General features: G+C 41.7%; 1 protein-coding gene across 4 annotated transcripts in view; it reads left to right on the plus strand.

The window, feature by feature from the left end:
• The window catches only part of TSPAN4 (tetraspanin 4), a 477301-nt gene that overhangs the window by 201888 nt on the left and 251431 nt on the right, over window positions 1–23982 (plus strand). The window contains exon 1 of one of the 4 annotated variants that reach the window (XM_030038295.1): window positions 14271–14446. The exons of 2 other annotated variants lie outside the window; for them this stretch is intronic. In XM_030038295.1, the coding sequence (XP_029894155.1) occupies window positions 14295–14446 (152 nt within the window). In that variant the 5' untranslated portion in view covers window positions 14271–14294. Of the gene's footprint in view, window positions 1–14270; window positions 14447–23982 lie in introns of those variants that run through there. One more of the 4 variants, XM_030038297.2, reaches the window with a different exon arrangement.

The raw sequence follows: 23982 nt of genomic DNA on the forward strand, positions 1-23982 counted from the left end.
CCCCCCCGGGTATTTTTTCTTGCTTCTCTCCTCCTGAGAGCTAATTTGCAATGAGACAACCCAAGGCTGACAAAAGAGAGCTTTGTTACTTTCTGCTACCTTAAAGAGAGACAAGGGGAGACTTCCTGACATGCTGCCATCACTGTCCAGACCTTTTCTAAGCTTTATCTTCTCCATCTGCAGAGTTTGTGAGGTGAAAATCACCTCTCCTGAAAATGCCGTATAGTTTCCATAGGATGAAATCACTGCCTGCAGGTTAGACTGTAGATCCTGATTTACAAAAGTGTAACTGTATCCAGGTGGCTTCAGACATCTCTGAATTATAAAAGCTGTGATAAATACCGGTATTGGCAAAGAAGCCAACCGGAGCACTTACCTGCCCTACAGTGCTGTTTGCTGCCCTACCAGTTGCGCCAATGTGACTGTAAATGGGGCTGCACCATGAAATTAGAATGTCAAAATGATGGAGAGTCAGAAATGTGGCAGAAAGGGGAATGGGTCTTTTGGTCTTTAAGCGACCCAGTTTATCACATGGCCCCACAGATGTTTATATGTGCATAATTAAGGTGCTAAGTTGCAGCACAGGGAAGTTAATGAAGGAGCAGGGACTTAGGACAGCCTCATAGTGCCCTTAGACAAATATCAGAACAACTGATGGATGGATTTCCTGTAGTGCTATTTAATTCCTTTAGGGGGTTTCTGCCAGCATCCATCTGTGAACCACCTAATTCAGGAGTCAGGTTATTGCAAGTACTGAAGTATGCATTTAAAACCCTAATCTGCACCTCTCTTGTACTGTGGCTTGGAACCCAAGCTATTTTTGTAACACTGCAAGGTGTAAGTATCAGTAAATGTCATCTGTAAAAACAAAACCCACCTGACAGAATCCCCTGCAATAAAAATTCTGTACTTTGTGGGTGAGGCTGCAGAAGTTGCCAATGTCTGTATAAATTCTTGGAGGGAATTGCTTTGGAGAAAGTCTCTTTTCCTTTACATAGGGAAATCAATCCTCCAGTAATTAGGCATTCAGTGTGGTTGTGACTCCTCCTCTTTATTCTGTATACTGACAGTCTCTTGAGTCTGAAACATACCACTTGTTCACCCTTTTAGTATCAAGGTGTACCTCACACTGCTGGTTTTCAGAATGAGGGAAGAGACAGGGGGCAAAGGAAATGTTTTCCTTGTAGGTGTCCCTAGCCATTATGAATGTCTTTGGTCTTCCCTGGTACCTTCCACAGGCATCTTGGTTACACAGTACTTCTCAAAACATTTCTAGGTCAAATCAATCTTTTTTGTAGCAGCTTTGACCTCGCTGTTATTTATATATATATGAGCAGCTGTTCTCAAGATAAGTGATACAAAAGAGGTAAGGAAAGGAGAGAAAGAGCAATGGGAGGGAGCAACTACTTTTCTGTCTCTTCCACGACTGAGAAAGAAGGAGAGAAAAAAGGGAGAGGAGGAGGACATGGCTGTAGTTGCTTTCCCCCTCCCATTACTCCGTTGTGCAGCAAATAACCATTTGTACTTCCCCCACTAGCTAAGCCACTACTGGAGACGATGATAGCTGACAGGAATAGTCAGTCATGACTGCAGCTAGCAATATTTCTCTTTCTCTCCTTCCCGTTGCAGGGAGTGGAATGGTCCATAGCTGTGCAGGGTCCTGCAGATGCTCTCGGGGCAGGGGAGGGGGGGGGGGGGCGGGGCAGGCAAGTGATAACTATCCTTGCCAGCCATTATATTCTTGCAGCGGTACAGGCATGGGGTGGTCTCGATGCTTTTCAAATGTTCCCCTTATCATACTCTCATCAGACAGGTTCGTCATGCTTGCAGTTTAAGAAATGTGGCTGTAGTGCATGGTCTCTAATCTACATTACAGAACCATGTTCCTTCTCCATCTTGTATCCTTGGAGAATGTACCTTGGAAAAAATGTCCACAGTTACCTCTTATAGACATTTCATACACGTGTGGTAGGGGTATTAATGTGTACACTGATAATTCTTAAGATTAGAGCCATCTATTCATGATGGTCATTATAGCAGGTGAGGTAGATGAGTATCACTAACAGTCCACAAAAGTGCAGGCAGCTTCAAAAATGTCAGTCACTCTTTGTGGATGGTGAAATTAGCCTCCAGAGAGCTATGTGCTGCCCAAGATCATTTCTGGTATCCAAGCTATCCTACCCTATTCCCCAAGTGTAAGAAAAGGAAATAGGATTATCCTGACTTTACAGATTAGATTGGAAGCAGAGTAAGTGTCAGTTAAATGATTTACCCAAAGTTAGAGAAGTGGCTTGTGTCAGAGCCAGGGTTTGAATCATAATCATCTGAATCTCAGACTGGGGCTTTAGCCTCCAAAGTAGACTGTTGTTCTGGAGAAGAAAAGCCTGCAGTCAGTCACAGTTGCAGCTTTGGGGAAGCGACTGGCCAGAAAAATGAGTGTTAGCCAAATGTTTTTCATTTTTGTGTTTGTGTGAGAGAAGCTGTGCGTACTCTAATTTGGTAAAAATTCAATTTCATCTCTTAATTAGAAGTTGTTGTTATCTAAAAACTTTGCAGCACTCCCACATTTCTCCTGACAGCTTGGGCTGTGTGGCACAGACAAGCTAGGATGGCTTTAAATGTCAAAATATGCTTTTTATTCTTGTGTGTGTATATATATCAATGCATTATCAAGTAAAATAAAACTCTGCAGTGTGACAGATTACATTTATTTAATTGTCATCACTCTTTAAATGAATTTATGGCTGTCAAGAGAAATTTGCACTTCTAGAAACATTGGAAACCTTGAATCATCTAGGCTGAAAAAAAAGCCAGGCCTTGCTCTGCATACCTCTTGCAGAGGTACATTGCTGGAGGTGGCTGAGCTGATTGGAATACATTTGGTTTTGAATGCTTTCTCTCACTTTGCTAATTATGTAGCAGGCTGTACTTCATGCAGAACTCTGACCATTTTCCTCAGCTTTATCAGTGACTTTTGTTGTTTGTGGGAATAAAGAAGTGGGAAGCTTGTCTCCTGAGAAAGCTGGTTCTTCACGTTGTCCTGCTGGGTGGCCTCTGCTGCTGTGATGTTTGTGGAGCAAGAAGCCTGTGCACCCTGGTGAGTTAAAGAAGGTTTGTGTTCCCTGTTCAGAGTTGGGCGTGAGATAGCAGTAGGCTGGAGCTGGGAATCTATTAGATAAATTGTGCTTAACCTGGACAACCTGGACCAGCTTAGCAGAAGTTGAAGGTGCACTGGCTTCTCCTGGAGACCACTCCCAGGTCCTTGTCCACTGGGCAGCTTTCCACCCACTCTTCCCCAAGCCTGTAGCACTGCGTGGGGTTGCTGTGACCCAAGTGCAGGACCTGGCACTTGGCCTTGTTGAACCTCATACAATCTCTTATAGGCCTCGGCCCATCGATCCAGCCTGTCCAGATCCCTCTGTCGAGCCTTCCTACCCTCCAGCAGATTGACCCTGCCTCCCAACTTGGTGTCATCCGCAAACTTACTGAGGGTGCACTCGATCCCCTCATCCAGATCACTGATAAAGATATTAAACAGAACTGGCCCCAATACTGAGCCCTGGGGAACACCACTTGCGGCCAGCCACCAATTGGATTTAACTCCATTCACCACAACTCTTTGGGCCATCCAGCCAGTATTTTACCCAGTGAAGAGTATGCCAGTCCAAGCCTTGAGCACCCAGTTTCTCCAGGAGAATGCTGTGGGAAATGGTGTCAAAGGCTTTACTATAAAAAATATCCACAGCTTTTCCCTCATCCACTAAGTGGGTCAGATGACACAGTTTGTTTCAAAATGGCACTTTTTTACCACTAAAAATAACTTCCTGTAGTAAAAACAAGAGTCTAAGCCCCAGACATGCTCAGGAATGGTTCTGTGAAACCTTCACAGGTTTTCAGGCCCTTTCTCTGTTTTGTGTGATACATGTAGGTGTACCTAAGGCCTATGGTTAGGAAAGCTTCTGCACTTTAAGAAAACTCAAATTAAAGACACCAGACAGTCAGGCTGCAGCAGGACCAGGCTTCCCTGCGGGAGGGGAGCCAGTTGGCAGAGTATGAGCTGGCAGTGTGCCCAGGTGGCCAAGAAGGCCAACGGCATCCTGGCCTGTATCAGAAATGGTGTGGCCAGCAGGAGCAGGGAAGGGATCGTCCCCCTGTAGTCGGCACTGGTGAGGCTGCACCTCCAATACTACGTTCAGTTTTGGGCCCCTCACTACAAGAAAAGACATTGAGGTGCTGGAGTGTGTCCAAAGAAGGGCAACGAAGCTGGTGAAGGGTCTAGAGAACAAGTCTTACAAGGAACAGCTGAGGGAAGTGGGGTTGTTTAGTCTGGAGAAAAGGAGGCTGAGGGGAGACCTTATCGCTCTCTACAATTACCTGAAAGGGGGTTGTAGTGAGGTGGGTGCTGGTCTCTTCTGTCAAGTAACTACTGATAGGATGAGAGGAAATGGCCTCAAGTTGCGCCAGGGGAGATTTAGATTGGATATTAGGAAAAATTTCTTTACTGAAAGGGTTGTCAGACATTGGAACAGGCTGCCCAGGGAAGTGGTTGAGTCACCACCCCTGGAGGTATTTAAAAGATGTGAAGATGTGGTACTTAGGGACATGATTTAGTGGTGGACTGGGCAGTATTAGCTTAATGGTTAGACTCGATGACCTTAAAGGTCTTTTCCAACCTAAATGATTCTATGATCTTTTCCCAGTTCTCTTGATTTGGGATTTCTATGGTTCAGCTCATGGAGAAAGAAGGATTTTTGCCAAAGAGGCTTTCAAGTCAGGGGTTTGGCCTATGAAGTAAGTCTCAAAAATAAAGGCATTTCATGAAAGATGATGCCCTTTGGTGTCTGTCACCCTCTGTATTAGGCAGGAAGGCATTGATTCCCCTGCCCTGCTCTGAGGTGTAAGCTGTAGCTGTTTACAGCTGTAGGACATGGCAAAGGATGTCATTGCAATTATTCTCAAACAGAGATGGAAATGCAGTATTTGATACACAAATTTAAACTGGGAACTGGGTCCAAATGGCCATAACTTTTAAGTACTTTTCACATCAGTGTAGATATTCAGGTGTACAAAACTTAAACGTATATTCAGACCTGTCTGAAATTTTCTTATGTGGCATATTGTTTATTTTTGGTGTCTTAAAGTTCTTTTTATTTTCTCCCTGTCCTTTTAAGAGGTTTGCACCAAACATATTACAAGGCATAAGCAAGCAGTGGAAGCAGAACTGAATATTTTCCCTTCCCTTTGACAACGTATGCCTTTCTAGCTCTTGTCTTGATTTGATATTTTCTCTTCCTCAATGTTGCTTGTTTGGGATAATGCATAGTTATCAGAACCATCTCTACCGTAGTATGCCAGGAAGATGGAAAGGCATCTCCTTGAAAATATTCACAAAGGCAGCCCAGCATCTGAAAATCGATGCTTCTCATACAGTAAGAGCTGCAGGTTACATAAAATCTTGTCTTACCAAAGCATGCCTGTGTTAACTAGGTATCTGTAAATATTTCAGATTAATTTTTGGAGAAAGTTTGGATTTTCATGAATTCTAGTTTAAAAAAAAAAAAGAAAAAGGTAGTATGGATCAGCTGTTGCCGATTTCAAGAAGGTAGTGGGATAACGATAGTCATATGGCTGCTAATGTCTCTGACTATAGAATGAAGAGCATATTTCGAGGCTTAATCTTGTGTTGTGAAGGATCTTTGCAAGTTAGGAATCTTAAAACTGTTTGTATTATTAGGCTTTGTAGTATTGCATTATGCGTGTTTTAGGCAGGCTAAAGAGATGTATGTGTATCAGCTATGGATATATTATTACAAAGTTGCTAGTAAGAACCACAGAAGAATGTGAGAAGGGGAACAAGGGAATAAAAAATAGAGGCAAATTGAAACCAAGACAACTCATCTGATGCCTTAAACATGAATGTCACCAATAATTTCTAGCTAGGCAGAAACAACAACTGCTGTTCCAGTTAGCTTTCCTCCTTCCTTTTAAAATATTTGAGTTTTGTTTACTCTGCAGGAGCATCCTTCTTTGTGCTGCATAGATCCAAAGTCGTATGTTGTCATTTAAGGGTCCCCAGCAGGGATACTGGAGGTGCCAACCTTGGCACTAAATTTTTTACTGTGATTAACAAAGCTCAGACTCTGGAAATCTTAAAACTGTGTGGCCTGCTTGTCAGCTGGATCTCTGGGTTGAGAGATGCTGTTCAAATGGAAATTGCAGTTAGGAAATTACAGACAGACAGCAACAAGGGCTCCAGCATCACCTTGAGTTCCACTTAAATGTCTTTTTTTGCAGCAGATGTATCACATTAGTCAGGGATTGTTGTACTTTCTGCCTTTTGGTTTCCTCAGATTCACTTACCTGGTTAGGTACTCTGTTGCCCTGAGACAAAATCTGTGAATTAAATGCCACAGATAGAATTGTCTTTTCCTTGTGCTGCCCTTCTGGATGCAGATGGGTGCCTTCTGTACACTCACAGCAGCAGCAGCCAGCCAAACTGGTAAGTCACAACACTTTTCTTCAGCCTAAAATGAAGAAGGGGAGACTAGTTCTGATTAAAATGCAGCCAGAGCCTCTAATACTGTAGTATTAATAGCGATGCTGGCCTTGACAAAAATAGCTGTTAAATGGAGAGTAAAAAGCTTTCCATGTTTGCCAAAGTTGTAATGAAAATGGTGGAGCTGTCATAAATACGATGTTCTTAGCTAGAATGATTATGGCTTAACAATTTTCCAATGCATTGCATGGGGTTATTTTCAGCACATTCAGATCTTGGTGTTGTAAAGGTTTAATAGAAAATCTTGACAGTGAGTCTTTATCTGTGCCAGAGGAAAAGGTAAGCAGTGTTTATGAAATCTTTACATTCTTTACTTACCACCTTGATGTTGCTCCCGTGCTCATTTGTTGTCATCTTTATATGTGTCTGAGATCCAGCATATGGCTGTGGATTGCTAAGTTCGGTTGCTGGTGTGATGCAAACTACATGAGCCTAACAATCCTCATAGCCTTTAAATACACAGGTTGACTCCTCAGCAGGGATAAATCCATGGCATTCCACAGAAGTGGCTGGAGCTGTGCCAGTCTACAGTGCTTGGAGACTGAGCATAATGATGCATCTTTGACGTAAATTACTACTTTTAGGAAAAATGAGTGTTTACAAGGAATCAAGCATGCATGGGTTAATGCTGAACCGTGAAGCAGGGCCAGAAGTTAAATTTGACAGACCTTTGTTAGATGCCAAGGAGCTCAGGGAAAATTTAAATACCAGCCTCCGTGATAGTGATAGAACAATAGTAGTTGAGAAAATGCACAGGAGTATTTTATGCCAAATGGCAAAATGACTAATGCTGTTCATTTATGATCCACACAGTGGGAAAGTGCATTTGCCTCCGTGTAGCTCTGATTTCAGTTTGTAGCAGAAACTTGGCTCAGTAGCAGAAACGTTAACATTGGATGGCTCCAGCTTTCATTAACTGTTGATTCTGTTTCTTATTTCTCCAGAACAGGGGCTGAACATTCCTTGGCATGTTTTCACTGATCCCTAATGGGCTTTGTAAGTGGAGGGAGAAACATGCAGGTTTGGAAGTTCTTCTGCTGGCCTGCAGGAATATTGCTTTCTTTTCATTTTTGTGTATTGTGAAGTAAAAGGGGAAGAATAATTAATTTCTCCTGAGGCCAAGAACTGCACAGAACCTAAGGTGGCATTATGATCTTTGTAACTGTAGAGAGCATGTTTCTGAGTATGCAGGACACCCTAGAAATAGTGGACTGCTAATACTTGATAGAGGTTGCTTGTTTATCTCATATTAAAGAGACCAATTTGGTCTAGAGGAGCATTCCCACTTGCAGTTAGCCAGTGTACCAGGAAATATCCTGCTTTTTATCTTTGGGTGTCTCAGTTGAGGAAAAAATGCAGCATAGCCTTGGCTAGCCTCATCAGACAGCATCTGAGAGCCTGCTGATTCTCACCTCTTGTTTTGCAGGACTGTGTATGAGATGGGGCTATTGAGTTGCTTAGTTAAGTATATGCTGAAGTGCCTTTCTGAATCCATAGCCTTCTGTGTAGATTATTTTTATGAAGAAATAACAGTAATAGTCATAATAAAGTATTTTCTGCACTCCTGTGAAAATTATGTATTTTTTGCAGAGAAGGTGTATGACTGCACAAAAGAAGAAAGAAATTGGATGTGTATTTTATTGCCTGTTAAGTCAGTGGCTTTTCCAAAGCTTGTATGTAAGCTACATACATAATGCCTTTGGAATCCCTATGTTAGTAATAGTGTTTACTACTAACACCTTAGTAATTGTGTTTTGGTAGCTTTGGTGGTCTAAAGACATACGTGAGGGAAGATTTACAGGGAAGGGTGTTGTGTTTTAGTAAATCAGCTGATACACCTACAGAGAGCAGACAGTCTCTGAGAACCAGTAAACTTCAGGAAAAACAAATTTGTGGAGAGTAATTGCAATATGAGCACTTTCAGAAATTGTCTCCTAAGAACAATTTGATGCACGTGGTAAACACTTGGAAGACAAGAGTATGCACATACGTACATGTCAGAATAAATAGTGTTAAAGCTGCTGTTTTGCTGGTAGCTACAGTGTGTGTCTAGGTAAGGCTGTCATGCCCTGCAACAGTGTGGGGTGTGTGCAGTGATATTAACCTTCAGGTACTCCTTCCAATATCTGCCTCTCCCATAGCTGCCCTTTTCCAGGGACCTGGTGTCTTCAGGGAGCAGCTGCCCATCTGATCGGCTAAACTGACTGCTCTTGGATCTGTCTTGAATCCCACCTCCAGGTGATCAGACTTTCACAGAGGCATGCAGATTGTAGGAAATGTCTCAGATTTCTTTCTTGGGTAGTAAGTGTTACATTGTGTGCTGCTGAGAGACTGGTGGGATGCAACCTATCCCCTTGGAGAGATACCCTTTCCAGATTTGATCCATCAGGTAAAAGATGTCTTGTTGTGATTACTCAAGGCTCAGGTGTCTCCTTTGATGACAGCTTCAGTTATTGATCCCTATGTCTACACTGTACCTAAACCATTTAGCTTTCCCAGGTAAGAGCATCTTGCACCAGCTACCGTTCTGGTACCCTTTGGTCAGAACTGAGGGTGTTAGCTGTCCTGTTTTAGAAGCGTAGCTGATAACCCACAAAAAAGCGGCAGCTTTGAGCTAATGCAGTAACAGCTGTCCTCAAGTCTTCTAGCCTACTCTGAAAAATACTGGGCTAACTCCATGCTACTGTACTTACTGTGCACACTGGATATCGTTAGGACTCCCAGATGTGTGGCAGCCCTGGGTAAATATGAAATATTCCACTGGATTTACCTGAGGAACAGTTCAAGTATGGAAATGCTACGCTGAATCAATGGCTGATTCTCACAAATACAAAAAAATATATTGCTTGCTTAGTCTTCCTCTCTGGAAAGCCTGGAAGTGCTGAAAAATGTTTTAGCATAGCCACTGCTACTTAAAAAAGGAAACTTTATGGTAACGAAGGCGCCTGCTACAAGTCATAGAAGCTAAATAGCATTTTTTACATGTACTGCTCAAAATTGGATTACCTGAAGAAGAAGAGTAATTTTTGTTTGTTTGTATTTTGTTGAATGCTGCATGTGTGATTCCATTTAGAAAAGTTAAAATGCTGAACATTTATGTTACTGTCTTGTTATGATTGTATTTGGTCTGCCATTTCCTCCCAGTTCGCATTTTAAGGAACTGGACTAGGAGCAGTTACATGAATGTAGTAACACAGGAGATTACTAATTTTTTCAGTAGGTGCTATGACATTCCTTATTTGTACATATATTTTTACAGAAGTTGATGACATTTTAGCTCTTGATCTAGGAGAGTGAAATAAAGAGAGGGGATAAGGGAAGAAATGAAGAGGGAAAAACCAGGCTGTGATCTAAGAAAGAATTTAGGGAGAATATCTACAAGAATTTCTGAAAGAAACCCCTGATTTGATGCATTTTGCATTATCTGACAAGTAACATATAACAATAAAAGAAGCCAAAATTAAAGGTAAACACATGGGAGGTGGGCTTCAGTACTGAATTTAAAATGTTGGCTTTTTCTGTTGCTGATTTGATATTTTATTGTTGCAGGGAATTTGGTGTTTCTGTTGCGAGTAGAATTAAGCTTTCCTGCTAACATATGCAACAGCACACCCTCAGATGAAACTACCACATGCACACCCTCAGATTTCATTGGCAGACAATTCTTTTGTACACAAAAATGAGCGCCCTTAATATTACAGGCACATTCAGTATCAATAGTTGCACCTCTTTTTGGCAGTACATTCAGATAATATATATATTAAATAGCTGTGTTGCAAGGTCTTGAGTTCATGAAGGAAGGCAGTTCTGAGTCAGAGCAATGTTAGCACAATATCCTTTTTCAACAGTAGCTCAGAGCAAATGCTTTAGGAAATGGTAAAAGAAATAAGACATACAGTGATAATTCTTGAGTGTCCTGACTACTTAGAAGCCATCGAGCAATACGGCTGCATCAGTGCAAGCCCTAAGCAGAGGCTGAGAGATACTACTTCCAGTTTTCCTCTTTGAAACAAGAGTAAGTGCAGATGTCATAACTTCAGCTTTTCCTTGTTTGCAGTCTGGATTTGCATCAGTGCAGGTGGATCAGTTCTTGGCCTCTGCCCCCCGAGTGGGGTTGATTCTGTAAACATCTCACCCCTGTGAAGTGGGTAAGACTTCTTATGGCACTGGGCATAACGTTGCAATGACATGAACAGAAATTAAGCCTGCAGTTAGCAACTGTCCCACACTGTGATTGCAAACCTGGCTCTTGGTAGCTGTGCAGGTGTTCGTCTCTCTCATGCATGTGCATTTTGGATGGATAGTGGTGATAACTGTTCATGATTACTTGCGCTTGAGGCTGCTGAAGAAGAGGAAAGAAATGCATGTTTGTGGGTGTCTTGTCATGTTTGGTTTCTGTCTGCACGCAAGTGCAAAATGTTTATCAGGCAGTTAGCTTGGGATCTAAGCTAGAAGTACACTCCTTTTTAGGAATCTCTTCCTTTCTCCTCCTTCCTGTCCAAACTCCCCGGAGTGGTGCTAGGAAGTGGCAGCAATTGTTATCAGCTGTCGGGTCATTCCCCTCGCTTTCTGTTTAAGCAGGATCCACAGCCTGGCTGTACTTCTTGAAGAGTAACAGCAAGACCTGGAGATGCCTCTGAGTTTCTGCATTATAACTGCTGTTTATAATAATTTTATATTCTCACTGAAAATTGAAACTATTAAATTGATGAATTGGTTTCGGATTCCTTTTTCTATTGGTCTTCAGTTGCATGGACTGTTTAACACCAATGATCGATAGTTTCACTCTAGCTCTTCTCCTAGAAGCATATAAGATCTTTATGAAAAAGTGATTTGGGATTTCTTCATTATGCCTGAAAATGTCTTAAAAGATGCCTTGCATGGTGCTAATTCTCAAAAATGAGATGAGTAGTGTGGATTTTCTGGGAGAACAAAAACTTTAAAACTTGTTGGAATTTGACTCCCTAAATTGCTACTTTTTTCATTTGGTTCCGTGCCTTCCTGCTTTCTTATATTATAAAGCATCTCTGGTAATTGTCATGGTGACTGCTACATTACTTTTGATGATTTCTTCTTTTGGTACCTAAAAAATGTTTGTGTGCTTTGTGTAGGGTTGGTTGGGTTCTTTTTTCTTTTTCTTGTGACCATTGATCCCAAGCCATTTCCATATGGCATAAAATCAAGGACAGAGGGGAAAAGAATGGCTTTTAAAAGCAAGTGTGTAAATAAATACTTTAAACTCTTCATTTAGAAACAAATCAGCAAATGTTGAGGCCCTCACAGATGGCCTCATATTGCTACTCCCAGTTTTAGACACTCCTCTGACCATCCTGCAACATCACTATGTGAACCAGTGAGTTCAGCTGGGAGAATGGTGAATAATTTCCTAACTGGTGTTGACAGTCTCCAAGGAAGCCTGGTTAAAAATTCATGGAGGCTATCTTGACTCTTCACCTTCGGGTTTTCAAAGGGTTTGAAGCTTGCTGCATAAGGTATTAAAAGCAGAAGGTATTGTCAGACAGCCTCAGGTTTGTATTAGTGTAGGGTTTTTTTCCCCTTTGAAGTCTGTTTAGTAGTATGCAAGGGGAACCTTAAATATTCTACTGGAAAGGAATGGGTTTTATACCAGTCCTTTACACTTCCTCATAGTTGTGAGAGCCAATAATTTGAGGCACTGTCTGTTCTTGAACTGGTAATAATTTAGCAGGTAGGAAACATGTACTTCCTAATTCTTAGGTGAGAAGTGATAGAAATGGTGAAGCTAGTTGCATAGGGTTTTTGTTAGCTAGACTCTCTCTAGGCCTTTTGTAGCTGATGGGGTTTCTGGTGTCTCACTGCAAATGAAAGGGACTTATGGAGAGTCAGCTCATTGCAGAAATAGCAGAAGGCTGTTCACTGTGAATAATCTCTCATAGAGACACAAATTCACAGCAACAGCATTTCTTCTGCTTTGTTTCCCACAGCACTAGGCTAAAGTGGCTCAGCCTTCCGGACATGACAAGCTTGTATTGCTCCTTTATTTGTTTAACACCTTTTATGAGCTTTAGGTCATTGATGGCAGATCTGGCCCACTTAAAGCATGTTTCATGTTCTTCTACACACTGTAATCGCAGCTTTCTCATCCCCCAAGGGGTCTCCTTCTTTGCCGTTTTCCTTGCACTCCTCCTACACTTTCTTCATAGACTCTCTGTGAGTATGAAACAGCAAAGGATAGATTCCTAGTACAAGGTCATGCTTAGAAGAGCCAGAACCTTCAGAGCTGCAGAATCAGTCTGCATTATGCTAGAGGTGCTCAGTTGTGAGTGATCTGAGAAATATTCCTGTAATTATTCTGTTACTTTTTCATAAATGGAGTATCTCCAGAATGCTAATTACCACAGCTTTGGGTATATTTGGTCAAGAATTTGTGTTTAAGTTACCTGTAGCGTTATGGTTACGCTAGGTATACGTGTATACCATAGGTTCCATTGCAGCTGCTCTTTGAAGGGACCTTATAGGGGTTGCTGCCCCTAAAACTCACTGGGAAGCTTGGTAGGTTATGGCATCTGCTGCTTAGTGGTGATCGTAGCTGTCTTCCTATGAACTTGGCAGTCTCACCCTTTGCATGCTATTTCTTTCATCATCCTGAAAACTGTAGATGACAGGGACCGTTTTTTAATATAAGATGTGATGTTGAGCCGTTAATTCTTACCTGAGCCTCCACATGCTTCCACAGGTTAAGAACTAATAATTGACTGTGGTCTGTAGTTCTGAGTTTTGTATCATGCCTCTTGTGTTTTAACCACATATTTCTGAGAAATGCCTACAGTTATTTTTCATTGTCTAAAGCAACATATGAGCAAATTAAGTCAGTGAGTCTGCTGGTTCTTAGGTATTTGGACCCCTTATGTACATCCAACTACGCACTTGCTTGTGGACTGTTCTCTGCCACAGTGCTTGTATATTGTGTTGATTATAGTTGATGATGCAAAAATCCAATTAGTTCTTTTTTATTGTTATTTATTCCTCCACAGCAAGATGAGATTGCATTTTTTATTTCTGAAGTACTCTTGTAGAATCCTGTAGGTTCAAGACAGCGCAGTTGTAAAAGTTTCTAGTGGTCAGTATTCTCTGTATGATCTTGAAAAGTTAGTTCAGGTGTCCAGCTCTGATTTGTTGCTAATTATTTATTAAAGACAATTCCACATTTCTGGTTGTTCTATATAAAAAGCCATTGTTGTCCGTTCTGTGAATTTTTTGGGGGTTGCCTTGGCCTTGTGGTTTTCCTTAAAACATGTAGTGATTTTGTTCGACATGTAGTGATTTTTATTTGTGTCTGCAGTCTGTCAGTTAGCTGAAGATGTTATTACATATTTGTGAAATGCAGGCTGGGGTTAGTGGTGTACAAGACAAACCATATAGACAGTCATTGCTCTGAGCTAATCTTATCTCCTGGAGCAAAGCATTTCTGAGGAATTTCTAATTTTGACAACTGGGATCAAATGTCTGACTTCTGAGGGCTGACAATAATGCCAGGGGCTGAGCTGCTTTGTCCTGTTGATAGCAACTGCGCAGTTTAAAAACCACACTAAATGCCAGGGAACCATGCATCTTAGCTGGTTAGGTTCAGGGTGTGTTTGTGTTTAGGGTAAGGCATTAGCTTTAGAAATCTTTACGGGGCAGAAATGCTGCGGCTGCTCAGGGGTAAAAATAGTTCTGGGTTTTCAATGGCTGCATTCCATGGCTGGAGCCTGAAATCATGAATCAGGGCTCAGCTCTCGGTCTGTGCGAGACCAACTGCGAGAGCTCTGCAGACAGACACGGGAGGGGAGCAGCTAGCCGAGATGAGTCCGAGTCCAGCACCGCTGATACTCTGGGAGGGACCTGTGTTACTTGTACACTCTCAGCAAGGTATCGTACGTTAATATTTTGATTTCCAGTAGGAGTGTAGTTACTTGAGTGTGAATAATTAAAAATCTAGTGAACCATGCAAAATTTCCTACTAAACCAAAGATGACTTTTAAAAAATGTCTGTTCTGTGCGAATTCAGCTTCACAGAGACTTGTAGCTTCACACCTTACAAGCTTCCAGAGACCTGGGATGATATATTGTGATTGGAAGGACGTGCTGCTCATTCCTACCTGAATACTGTTTTGTGCGAGTGTTTGTCCTTGATTTTTGCATGGCAGTTTTTTTTCCAGAAATTTTCTAGCTTGGAAATTCCTGGGAATTTAGATACATAAATTGTTAGTAGTCTTTTGAAGCCTTCCTGCAATAGTACTTTTTAAAAACATGGATACTTAACTCAAAAGATCTCTCTCAAACTTCCAACTCTGTCAGTGTTGCGGCATGAGACCTATGCAGGTTTAAACCCCATTTTGACAGAGTTCAGGTGATTATTCTCAGTCATTTAAAATGTGGCAGAATTTCATGAAAGAGTGAATTTTGTACTTACAGTCAGGACTTTTTGTTGAAAGGGTTGCTAGGACGCTACCAAAGTTTTTGTGACCAACATTACCTTTGAAAGCAGTAAACAAACCCCTTTTTGTTTGGTTGGTTGGGGTTTTTTTTTTGTCCCTGAGACATTTCAGATGTGTATCTTCCAGGCCATCACCAGTAGGACTTTGAGAAATTGATGTTCCTGCAGTTTTTGGCATGCCCTGTGAGTTGAGTAACTGTATGATCCTCCTTCCAGAGTGAGTTGCTAGATTTCGTGTTGCTAGAAGTACACACGCCAGCCGCGTGTGCAGATTGTCTGGTCCGTTAGTGCCCAGGGCAAAACTATGCGAATCCACACGTGGCAACCTCGCAGCTGGGCACAGCGTTCAAGTGCATTCATCTGTTTTCTTTCTAGGCCCTGGGATGCAGCCGCACACACTTGTCTGACACTCTTGGTATATCTACTTGTGCTGATCGCTCGGTGCTACCCCTCCGTGCCTGGCGCAGCTGCAGGCACCTGCCTTTTGCTTTGCTGGCACTTTACATGTAACACAGGCACCTACAGCTGTGCTGTCCCCACATATTGCTGGATGGGCTTGTGTTAGAAGAGCTTGATAGCTTCGCATGGCGCTGTGTACCAGTGATCTTGCTTAACAAACCAACTGCCAAAGCTATTTGCACCTCATTTTTTTCTCTTCTAGTGCACTGGCACAGCTTACTTCCCTAAACATTGCTGGTATTCAAAGTAGATGATACTGTTTTCTCATGCAGCTCCCACATTGTGAGGCTGGTCTGTAACAGAAAACCAAAGTGAATTTGGGAAACCTCACATGGAAAAACAACTTTGTAAAGTGAGAAGCATATTGCTCTAAGGTAAGGAGGAAAACTGCAGAAGTCAAAGTAGTTCCATGCAGTAAGTTAAGTTAATGAGGTGTTAGGTACAGCTATAGAAGATTAGAAAACAGCAGGAATTTTTAAATCTATATCGTTTTATTTTACTTGAGACATCTTAGTGTGTAAGGCACTGGGCTCTGGTGCAGGACCTGGATTCTATTTCAGCCTTGCGGATGGAATTGAGTCACCTAATTTTCTTGCTTTTCAGTTCCCAATCTGTGTAATAAGGATGATTTTACAATAGAGGTGTTGTGGGAATAAAAATCTGTTTAACATGGATGTAAGTGCTAATGCCATCTTTACCCCTTTAATGCTGCCAAATTAACTGCCAATGCACCACTCCTGGGAGGCCCGTCCCGCTTCTGAAACAGGAGTTTTGTGTTCTTCTCACTAATGCCATTTTACAGAGGGTGAATATGGACTGTGGATAGTTTAAAGGATATTCCAAGAGTTGTATGAAGTCTGAGGACAAGAATAGATGCTGTAATCCTGCCTAGCCACGTCCTATGTGCTGGCCTCACTGTATGTTCCCCTTTTGGGAGGTTCAGTAAGAGTTAGAAATATGTTGCAGGACATTAGGCTGGTCATCAGCACTGCACAAAAATAGTTGAATGGGTATTTCAAAGAAGTGACATGGCAAAACTGTTGGTGTAATTGTCCCAGTAGCAGAGCTGCTTAAAATAACAAGAACATGAGAAAGTCCTTTCTAACTGCAGCACTTTATCTAATGCCGTTTTTGCCTACTGTGGATAAAGCAATGAGAGGTATCTCAAGTATTCAGTCAGTGGTCCCAGATATTATGCGCCCTTTGTGTTAGGAATTACAACACTTCAAACTATCTGCCAGAGTTGTCAGCTAAGGTGAATAACTGAAGATCTGGATGTTTGCCCAAGCTGTCTGGATTTAATTATCCTGTGAAACCTCATTAGAGATGAGCTGCACCTGTGATACAAAGAGGGAACTATTTTGAAGGTAGTTCAGACCCTGATTCATAGCTCAATTTAAAAAATAATCTTTCAGAATCTGAAAGTTTTTGCATCTCTGTGTACATTGTTACAAGTAACGTTCAGTCCTGATCTGATTTTCTGAGGAGGCAGGAAATAGAGAAGATGCATTTGGTAGCCAAAATGATGTTGACTAATTGGAGATATAGCCTGAAAAAAATTGATAAAAGCAATATATTTCACTTCAGAAATAGTTAACTGCGTAAGTACAAATAGGCCTATAAGAGAAGATCTGGGGGTTATTGTGGTTCACAAGGTGAATTTAAGTCAGGAATGCTGTGTTGCTTCAAAAGGCAAAGCCGTCTCGCAATGCAAAACCAGAACATATCGCCCATGAGACCTGGGAAATGATCCATCTCTCTGGCACTTAGTACAGTCTCAGCTGGGATACAGTTCAGATTTTAGGAGCTGCAGTTGAAAGATGTGGATCAACTGGACAATTTGATACGAGTGCAGTGAGAATGATCAAGCTCAGAATAAAATCTAAAGGGAAAATTGCATAAATTGGAGTTCTTTACCAAAGAAGAGATTGCTAAGGATATTTAACAACATTTTGCAAACGTGTAAATGGCTGCTGGAAAGAGGAAGGCAAGAGCTCTTTGTAGGTGTAGGGTAAGAAGTAATAGGCTTCAGTCACAGAATAGAAGATTCAGATTCATTAATAGATGAAGTAGATGTCTGTCTGGGGTGACATAGATATGACCTGTTCTACTGTCATCCATGTGGTCTTTTCAAGTCTCTCCCAATTCTATGATTCTATAATTCTGCATGATTATATGCTTTCAGTTGGAAACTGATGTCCTTAATCCTCTGCAGCAGACAATGTGCTCAGTGTCTCCCAGAGAACCTGTTCCTGCAGCTAGGGCTGATGCTATTATAGATAATAGTTGCAGGGCAGAGGGAAGGGGTTGGGTGGATATGTAATCTTTTGGCAGTTGTAAACAACGTGGAGACACGAGTCGGGAATGATCACTTATTCTCAGTTTCTCATGGTACAAAAGCTGTAGGAAAACACTTGAATTGTCAGGTGGTAAATGCAAAACAGGGAAGGACTTTTTCACACTGTGTTTAGTTAACCCAAGGAACTTACTGCTCTTAGATGCGTTGGGGGCCGAAAGCAATTAGACAATATCGTGCCAGCAAATCTGTCAAAAGCATGTAAACATAAATATACCAGTGCCAGCTCAGGAATTTCCTGAGACACGTGTTGCTGGAGGCAGGGATTGTATACCACGGAGGCTATCGCCATGTTTGTGCCCTGTTCTTTTACTCTTGGCACTTGCAAGTGGTGTCTGTCAGAGTTTGAAGGGAGAGCTGGGTCCAAAATTTTTTGAAGGAGGGTTTTCTCTTTCTCCAGTCTGCAGTGCACAGCCTGTGGAGGCATCCACATGCCTGATAATCAGCACATTTAAAATAGCCTTTTGCCTGTCAGGATCTGTGAAGAGGCTGACCAGGATGACTTCTGTTCCCATCTGAGAAGTAATCTGTCAGCACTCCCACTTCAGTCCGAGAAGTGCAGTGGAACAGCTGGGGTGGAGTGGGAAAAGGCAGCAGAAATTCAGTCCCAGGCATCGGGCATTGTCATGTCTTTGCTGGGAGTTTCAGGGCATGTGCTTCCTAGATTATTTCCAGCCAGAACTGTGCTGTGAAGTATCAAGTCTTTGCTGTTAAGGATAACTTCGGAAGCCCCATCATTTCTGAGTATGAAGCTTGGCACAGTTTATAGGAGGAATTGGAAATAGCCAAGAGGTATGTGAGCAAGGTCAGATGAAAACTGCGTAGATGTTATGTGTCAATTTTTTCTCTCACAAAATTGCCCTGTCTTTAGCAGGATGATATTATGAATGATCCTAAAATAATTTCTGTAGCTGACATGCTGCCATTCTGTTAGGATTATGTGTTGTGAGGATGTGCCTATGTGGGATTGATATGTCAGGAGGTGGCATGCAAGCAGCAGACTCTTGGTGCTTTCCTGCTTATAAGCTTTCCTCTGCCAACACTAAAACCACTGTGTTGACAAGAGTAAGCTATGAATTTTACCTGTGGGGCAAACAATTCAAAGTGTTGACAGAAGAGGACTGAGTACCATGGCAGAAGCTGTCTGGTAAAAGAACACAAGGCCAGGAAAGGCCATAACAAGAGCTGAGCACCTCTGGTCACGTTCAGCTTGTTACAGAATAAGGTCTGGATCAACCTGCTCGAGCACATTGTTAAAGGGAATAGTCCTGGCAGACAGTGTGCACATTGGTAACAAAATGGAAACCAGGCAGAATAATGTCCACATGAGAAGTCCTTAGACCAAGAAAATGCAAGCTGTTTTGTACCCAGTAAGATGTACACTGATATGGAAGAGTGTCTTCTAGTTCTGGAGCACAATGCCTTGATCAGTGAGCAAAAAGACTGGTGTTTAGATTTGGAAAGGTATTGCGGTAGCTAGCTCTTTTATTAGGAAGGCAAAAATACCTTTATGAGTCTGGAACAAAGCTATAGGAGGCAAGAGTCCTTTGAGGGTTGGCTGCGTTGTAGGGCAGTTGTATTTGGCCTAGAATAATCGTCGAAATCATTACTGCAAGTTGAAAAATTGTATACTTGTGAAATCCTCCTCAAAACCGTGTTAATGTCTTTCTAGATATTGTCTCAAGATCCTCTGCTCTGTTTTTCTAACGTCAAACCTTTTAAGACAAAGCAAAAGTGTCCCATAATCTACAGACCCTGAAAAAAGATTCCTCAAATTAAAATTGAAAGAAGAAAACATCACTATAACATTTCTTCAGCAGATTTCACTGCAGATGATTCCCAAATAATTTTATAAGTCTTCTGAATTAAAAGGCAGCAACACTTTCAAAAGGAGCTATACTTCATAGGCATTACAAAAAATTACTGCACTAGGCCAAAGCATTGTCCCAACTCATCTGGACATTGGCCAATACTGCATAGCGTAGAAGCCCCTCATGTAGCGGTTAGTTTCTCTGATCTTTTAGAAGCAAATTTGGAATCCTATTTAACATAAGTGCCAATGTTCTTATGAGCTGTATAGAAGTCCAACCCTAGTGCATACCCTGCAGGGGTCTTGGGAAGGAAGGCCCTTGATTGTGATCAGGCAGTGTAACTATAGCCAGAACTGATGTTACACAAGAGGAATTTTTATCCTTTGCGGAACTTAGAGCCACCTGTGAGCTAATTTAAATTAATGCTGTCTGAATTAGTAACCTGTAATGGGATCTCATCATAGACTACTTGACTCAGCACACCTGAACAGCACACCCTTCTGCGGCCGACCTGGCTGTCCTTGCCTATCCCTGCCCTTAGCAGCCCCTATATCCATTTTGGACCATCTATACCAGAATGATGCTGTCTGGGACAGAATGTGCCTGATGCTGGAAGATCCCCAACTTGTTTTCATAGCAGCTTTGCAGTTGCTTTGTGTATTCTGAACAGCCAAAGCAGCCAGATGAGGAACCGAATAACTGACCTTTTATGTTGCTGTCATATGCCCACCTTAAAAAAAATTCACCCTGAAGGTTAATAAAATAAAAAAAGAAATAATAAAAAAATAAGGCATTTTTATGCAGCACTTTTAAATCTCTTGATAGCTGTTGTGGAAGTGACAAATATGCCCTCAGGGTTTGCAATATATATTGGGTGTTGCATATACCTTATAATGAATATTCTAGTGGCTATTCTACTGTAGTTATTTCTGAAGTTCCAACTGGAATGGGAGATTTTTCTGCAGGATGTTGTACTTGGTGCACGCTAATTCCTTCTGAACTTTTGATCTGCTTTGCTGAAATAGAATTTCCCTGCAGAAGAATTTGCCTTCCTGATATTGAACTAATAATTTGAATGTGTATGTGTTTCCATTTGAAAGGGTTGGTAGCCACAGAGCACAACTCAGTTGTAATAATACTCAAGTTATTATTGTGAAATACGTCAGGTTTGTTTTCTTTTTTCCTGGAGCTGTATTTAATGATGTTTTAAATACAGCAAATTTCCACTCAAAATGAAGAACAGCTTCTCTCAGTGAAACATTAAGGAAATTCTTCCTTATATTCTCTGTTTCATTACCAGGATTTCTGCAAAGTTTATTTGGAGTTGTTTGTCCCCCAAAGCTATTTTATTGATGCCTACGCCAAAGCAAAAATCATTGGTCAGATGAGAGGAAAAATACATATTTGTACAGTGACATATCTGCAGCGATATCATCTGCTTTATGGAGAAATGCCTTTTAGTTCATCTTGTACATCTGTATCCTTAGCAGCAGGTGCCACTGCCAGACAATTCATCAAAGTTAACGCGATTGCCGAGAAATACTAAAGCCTTTCTTTTTTATTGCTGTGGGAGGTGGTGTAAAGAACTGTGTACTCTGTGGGAGGGGGAAGAGGCTATGCTGACAAACAAGCTGGAAAGGTGGACTTTTCAACTCTACTTCGTTGAGGATTAAGCGTAAAAAAACAAGAGTGTCCTCTCCACGGCTTGTGATGGGGGTGCGAATGTGGGACACCTTGTCTCCACAGGAGATGGGAGCACAAGTTCAGCGCAAAGGGGGCCATCTGGTAGGCAGCGTGGAATACACTTGCAGGAGGGACAGTGATGAGAAGTGAATAGGGATTTTTTTCCAGTTGAAATGCTGCCGACTTAGTCATGCTGTCAGCAGAGGCTGGACATTTGCATTCTTCCCTTGGCAGGCGGCTTTGAAAGCAGCGCACGCTGCTTCGCAGATTGTACTGGGCGACTGTACCAGCCTACCCCACCAAGTTTTTGGCTTTACTACCCATAGCTGCTGATGCCTACTAACTGGTGAGCAGCAAGATTTGCTGAGATTTTATGTCTGTCTGAACTTTTGCCCCACGTTGACAAGACTGGTCTGGAGACCAGTGGAAATCGTGAGTTTGCATATGTGTAGCTGGATAGGAAGTAGCCAGGTTTGGGAGGAGGGAGCCTGGAGCTGTAGTAAACAAGCCCCAGGAGCAAGTGTGCTAGTGCTAAAATGACAAATGGCTAAGAAGGGGTGCTCTATGGCACAAGAGGGTGGAAACATTAGCAAAGAGCTAATCTACAGGAAAAGAAAATGGTGCAAAGCAGACAATAGAACTAACAAAACCAAATTGCTAGCAATAGATGCTATCATCAGCAGGCATGGAAATGAGGATGGAGCCTGCAAGTATGAATGGAGGCATGCACATACACAGACAGTCCCTTTGATTGGAAGTAGACAGTGCTCAAAACCAGGATAGATCCTAATGCTAAGATGGATGCAAGTTTAGGAGCTGGGAGGCTGTATCCTTCACTCTCAACATGCAGCCACACACATAAAAAGCACCTGTGTTATGGAAAGGACAGGTGAGTTGCCTTTTCCTTACATCAACACTTCTATGCACAGAAGACAACAGCATTGAAGCATCTGAGAAGTTGAGCGTGAGCTAATCATACTTGGTGGCAGAACAGCGATGCTGGCTAGTTTGGAGAATGCCAAGCAGGGAACAATTTAAGCCAGATAGTAGGACAAAAGTGACCATGAAATGGTGAGGTCTTACAAGTGTTTCATGGGACAAAAAGCTCAGGCATGTATACAGTAATATAATTAAGAGCTCAGGACCTGCAGTATGATCATATTAGTAAACCACGTAATTGGCCTTCACAGAAAATATGTAAACAGTATCACCTTGTGATTCTGCCACACTCTCTGTGCAAGGCCATAGCTGAATTAGGAATCAGCTTAGTCTCAGGGCACCAGATTTAAATCCTATAACCCAGTTTAATTGCTGTTCAGAGCCAAACTTTGTCTAAATTCTACAGTGATGCCAGTGCAATGTTCCTTTCCTTGTCCTTTATATAACCTTTCCTGGTCCTATTTGAAACTGGGAAGTCTGGGTAATATCTATGGAAATTGTTTGGTTTATTGATTTTTTCATGCCCTAAAGTGAAAGGGCTATCAGCACAATAACTTGGATTTATGAAAGAGAGATTTGAATTCTAATTTGTTCAGTATTTTAAAAAGTTGTATTTTCCTTTTTGTGGCCAAGTTCTGACTGTGTTTGAAGCACAGGATCCCCTGTAGAATAAACTTTGACTTCCTCATTTCTTTGTGCTTTTAAGTAGTTTGAGGTGGTTTAATGCTTACCTAAGTGATAATAGTCTTTGTTGTTTTTTCAGGAGAAAGTTTTGTTTCCTGAAATGGCCTGTAGCTGGGATTTTGGACCCAGGAGTCCAATCTCAAAATGTTTTTTCCATAAAGGATGTAAGTGAGACAGCGCCTTCTTTTGGCAGAGGAGCAAGAAGTGACTAACCACCGTTTGCTGAAAGTGGACCATTATTTATGAAGGCTGCTTAGAGCTTCAAAGATGGTGGTCTTGTGTTCAGTAGCATTTGCTTGTGCTTGTATATACCATTCTTCCCCCAAGTTCTATGAATGACTAGATTGAACTCAAAAAGGATCAACATCTTAATGTCTTTTCACTGAGTATCGAATATTAGGGATGTCTCATTAAGGCAAGTAACAGCATTCTTAATGGTAAGTTCATCCACAAGGTAGGACAGGTTTTTATCCATCCACTGGTAGAATCTGACCTTTACAGAAGTTCATCTTTTCAAGTATTATATGTGTTACAAATTCTTCTTGAGATTCTAATTGGGTTTCAGTTTTGTCCTACATTAGATTGCATGTGAATACTGACGAGAGTTTGGGGAGCTTTGTTTTCCCTCTAAATGGAATCTTATGGAAAAATAAAATAGCATAAACAATTTGAAATGCAGAAAGCAAAGTAGGGTTGGGAGATGTAAATTCAGTTCCCTGGTATAATTTCAATAAACAACCCAACCAACAAAAAGTCCCGTAATCTAGTTCACATGAGCGGATGTTTGGCAGGATTCAGCGTGGTGGGTTTGCAGTCTCTGCTTATCACAGAACCAGGACTGCATGCACCACTGCCACATGCTTCTCTTTTCCCTTCATCCCAGGGAAACTAATTTTGTCAAGAAAAGAAAGTGGGAGGAGGAAATGTATCATTCCAACACAAGCTGCATACCGTTCCTATGCTCAAAGTTTGTTAGTGGAGGCTGGGCTGGGAGATGTCTTATATCCTTCAGCCAGCCTATTGCAGATATGTATTT

The sequence above is a fragment of the Aquila chrysaetos genome, chromosome 16 (genome assembly GCF_900496995.4).
Source record: "Aquila chrysaetos chrysaetos chromosome 16, bAquChr1.4, whole genome shotgun sequence".
Classification (NCBI taxonomy): domain Eukaryota; kingdom Metazoa; phylum Chordata; class Aves; order Accipitriformes; family Accipitridae; genus Aquila; species Aquila chrysaetos.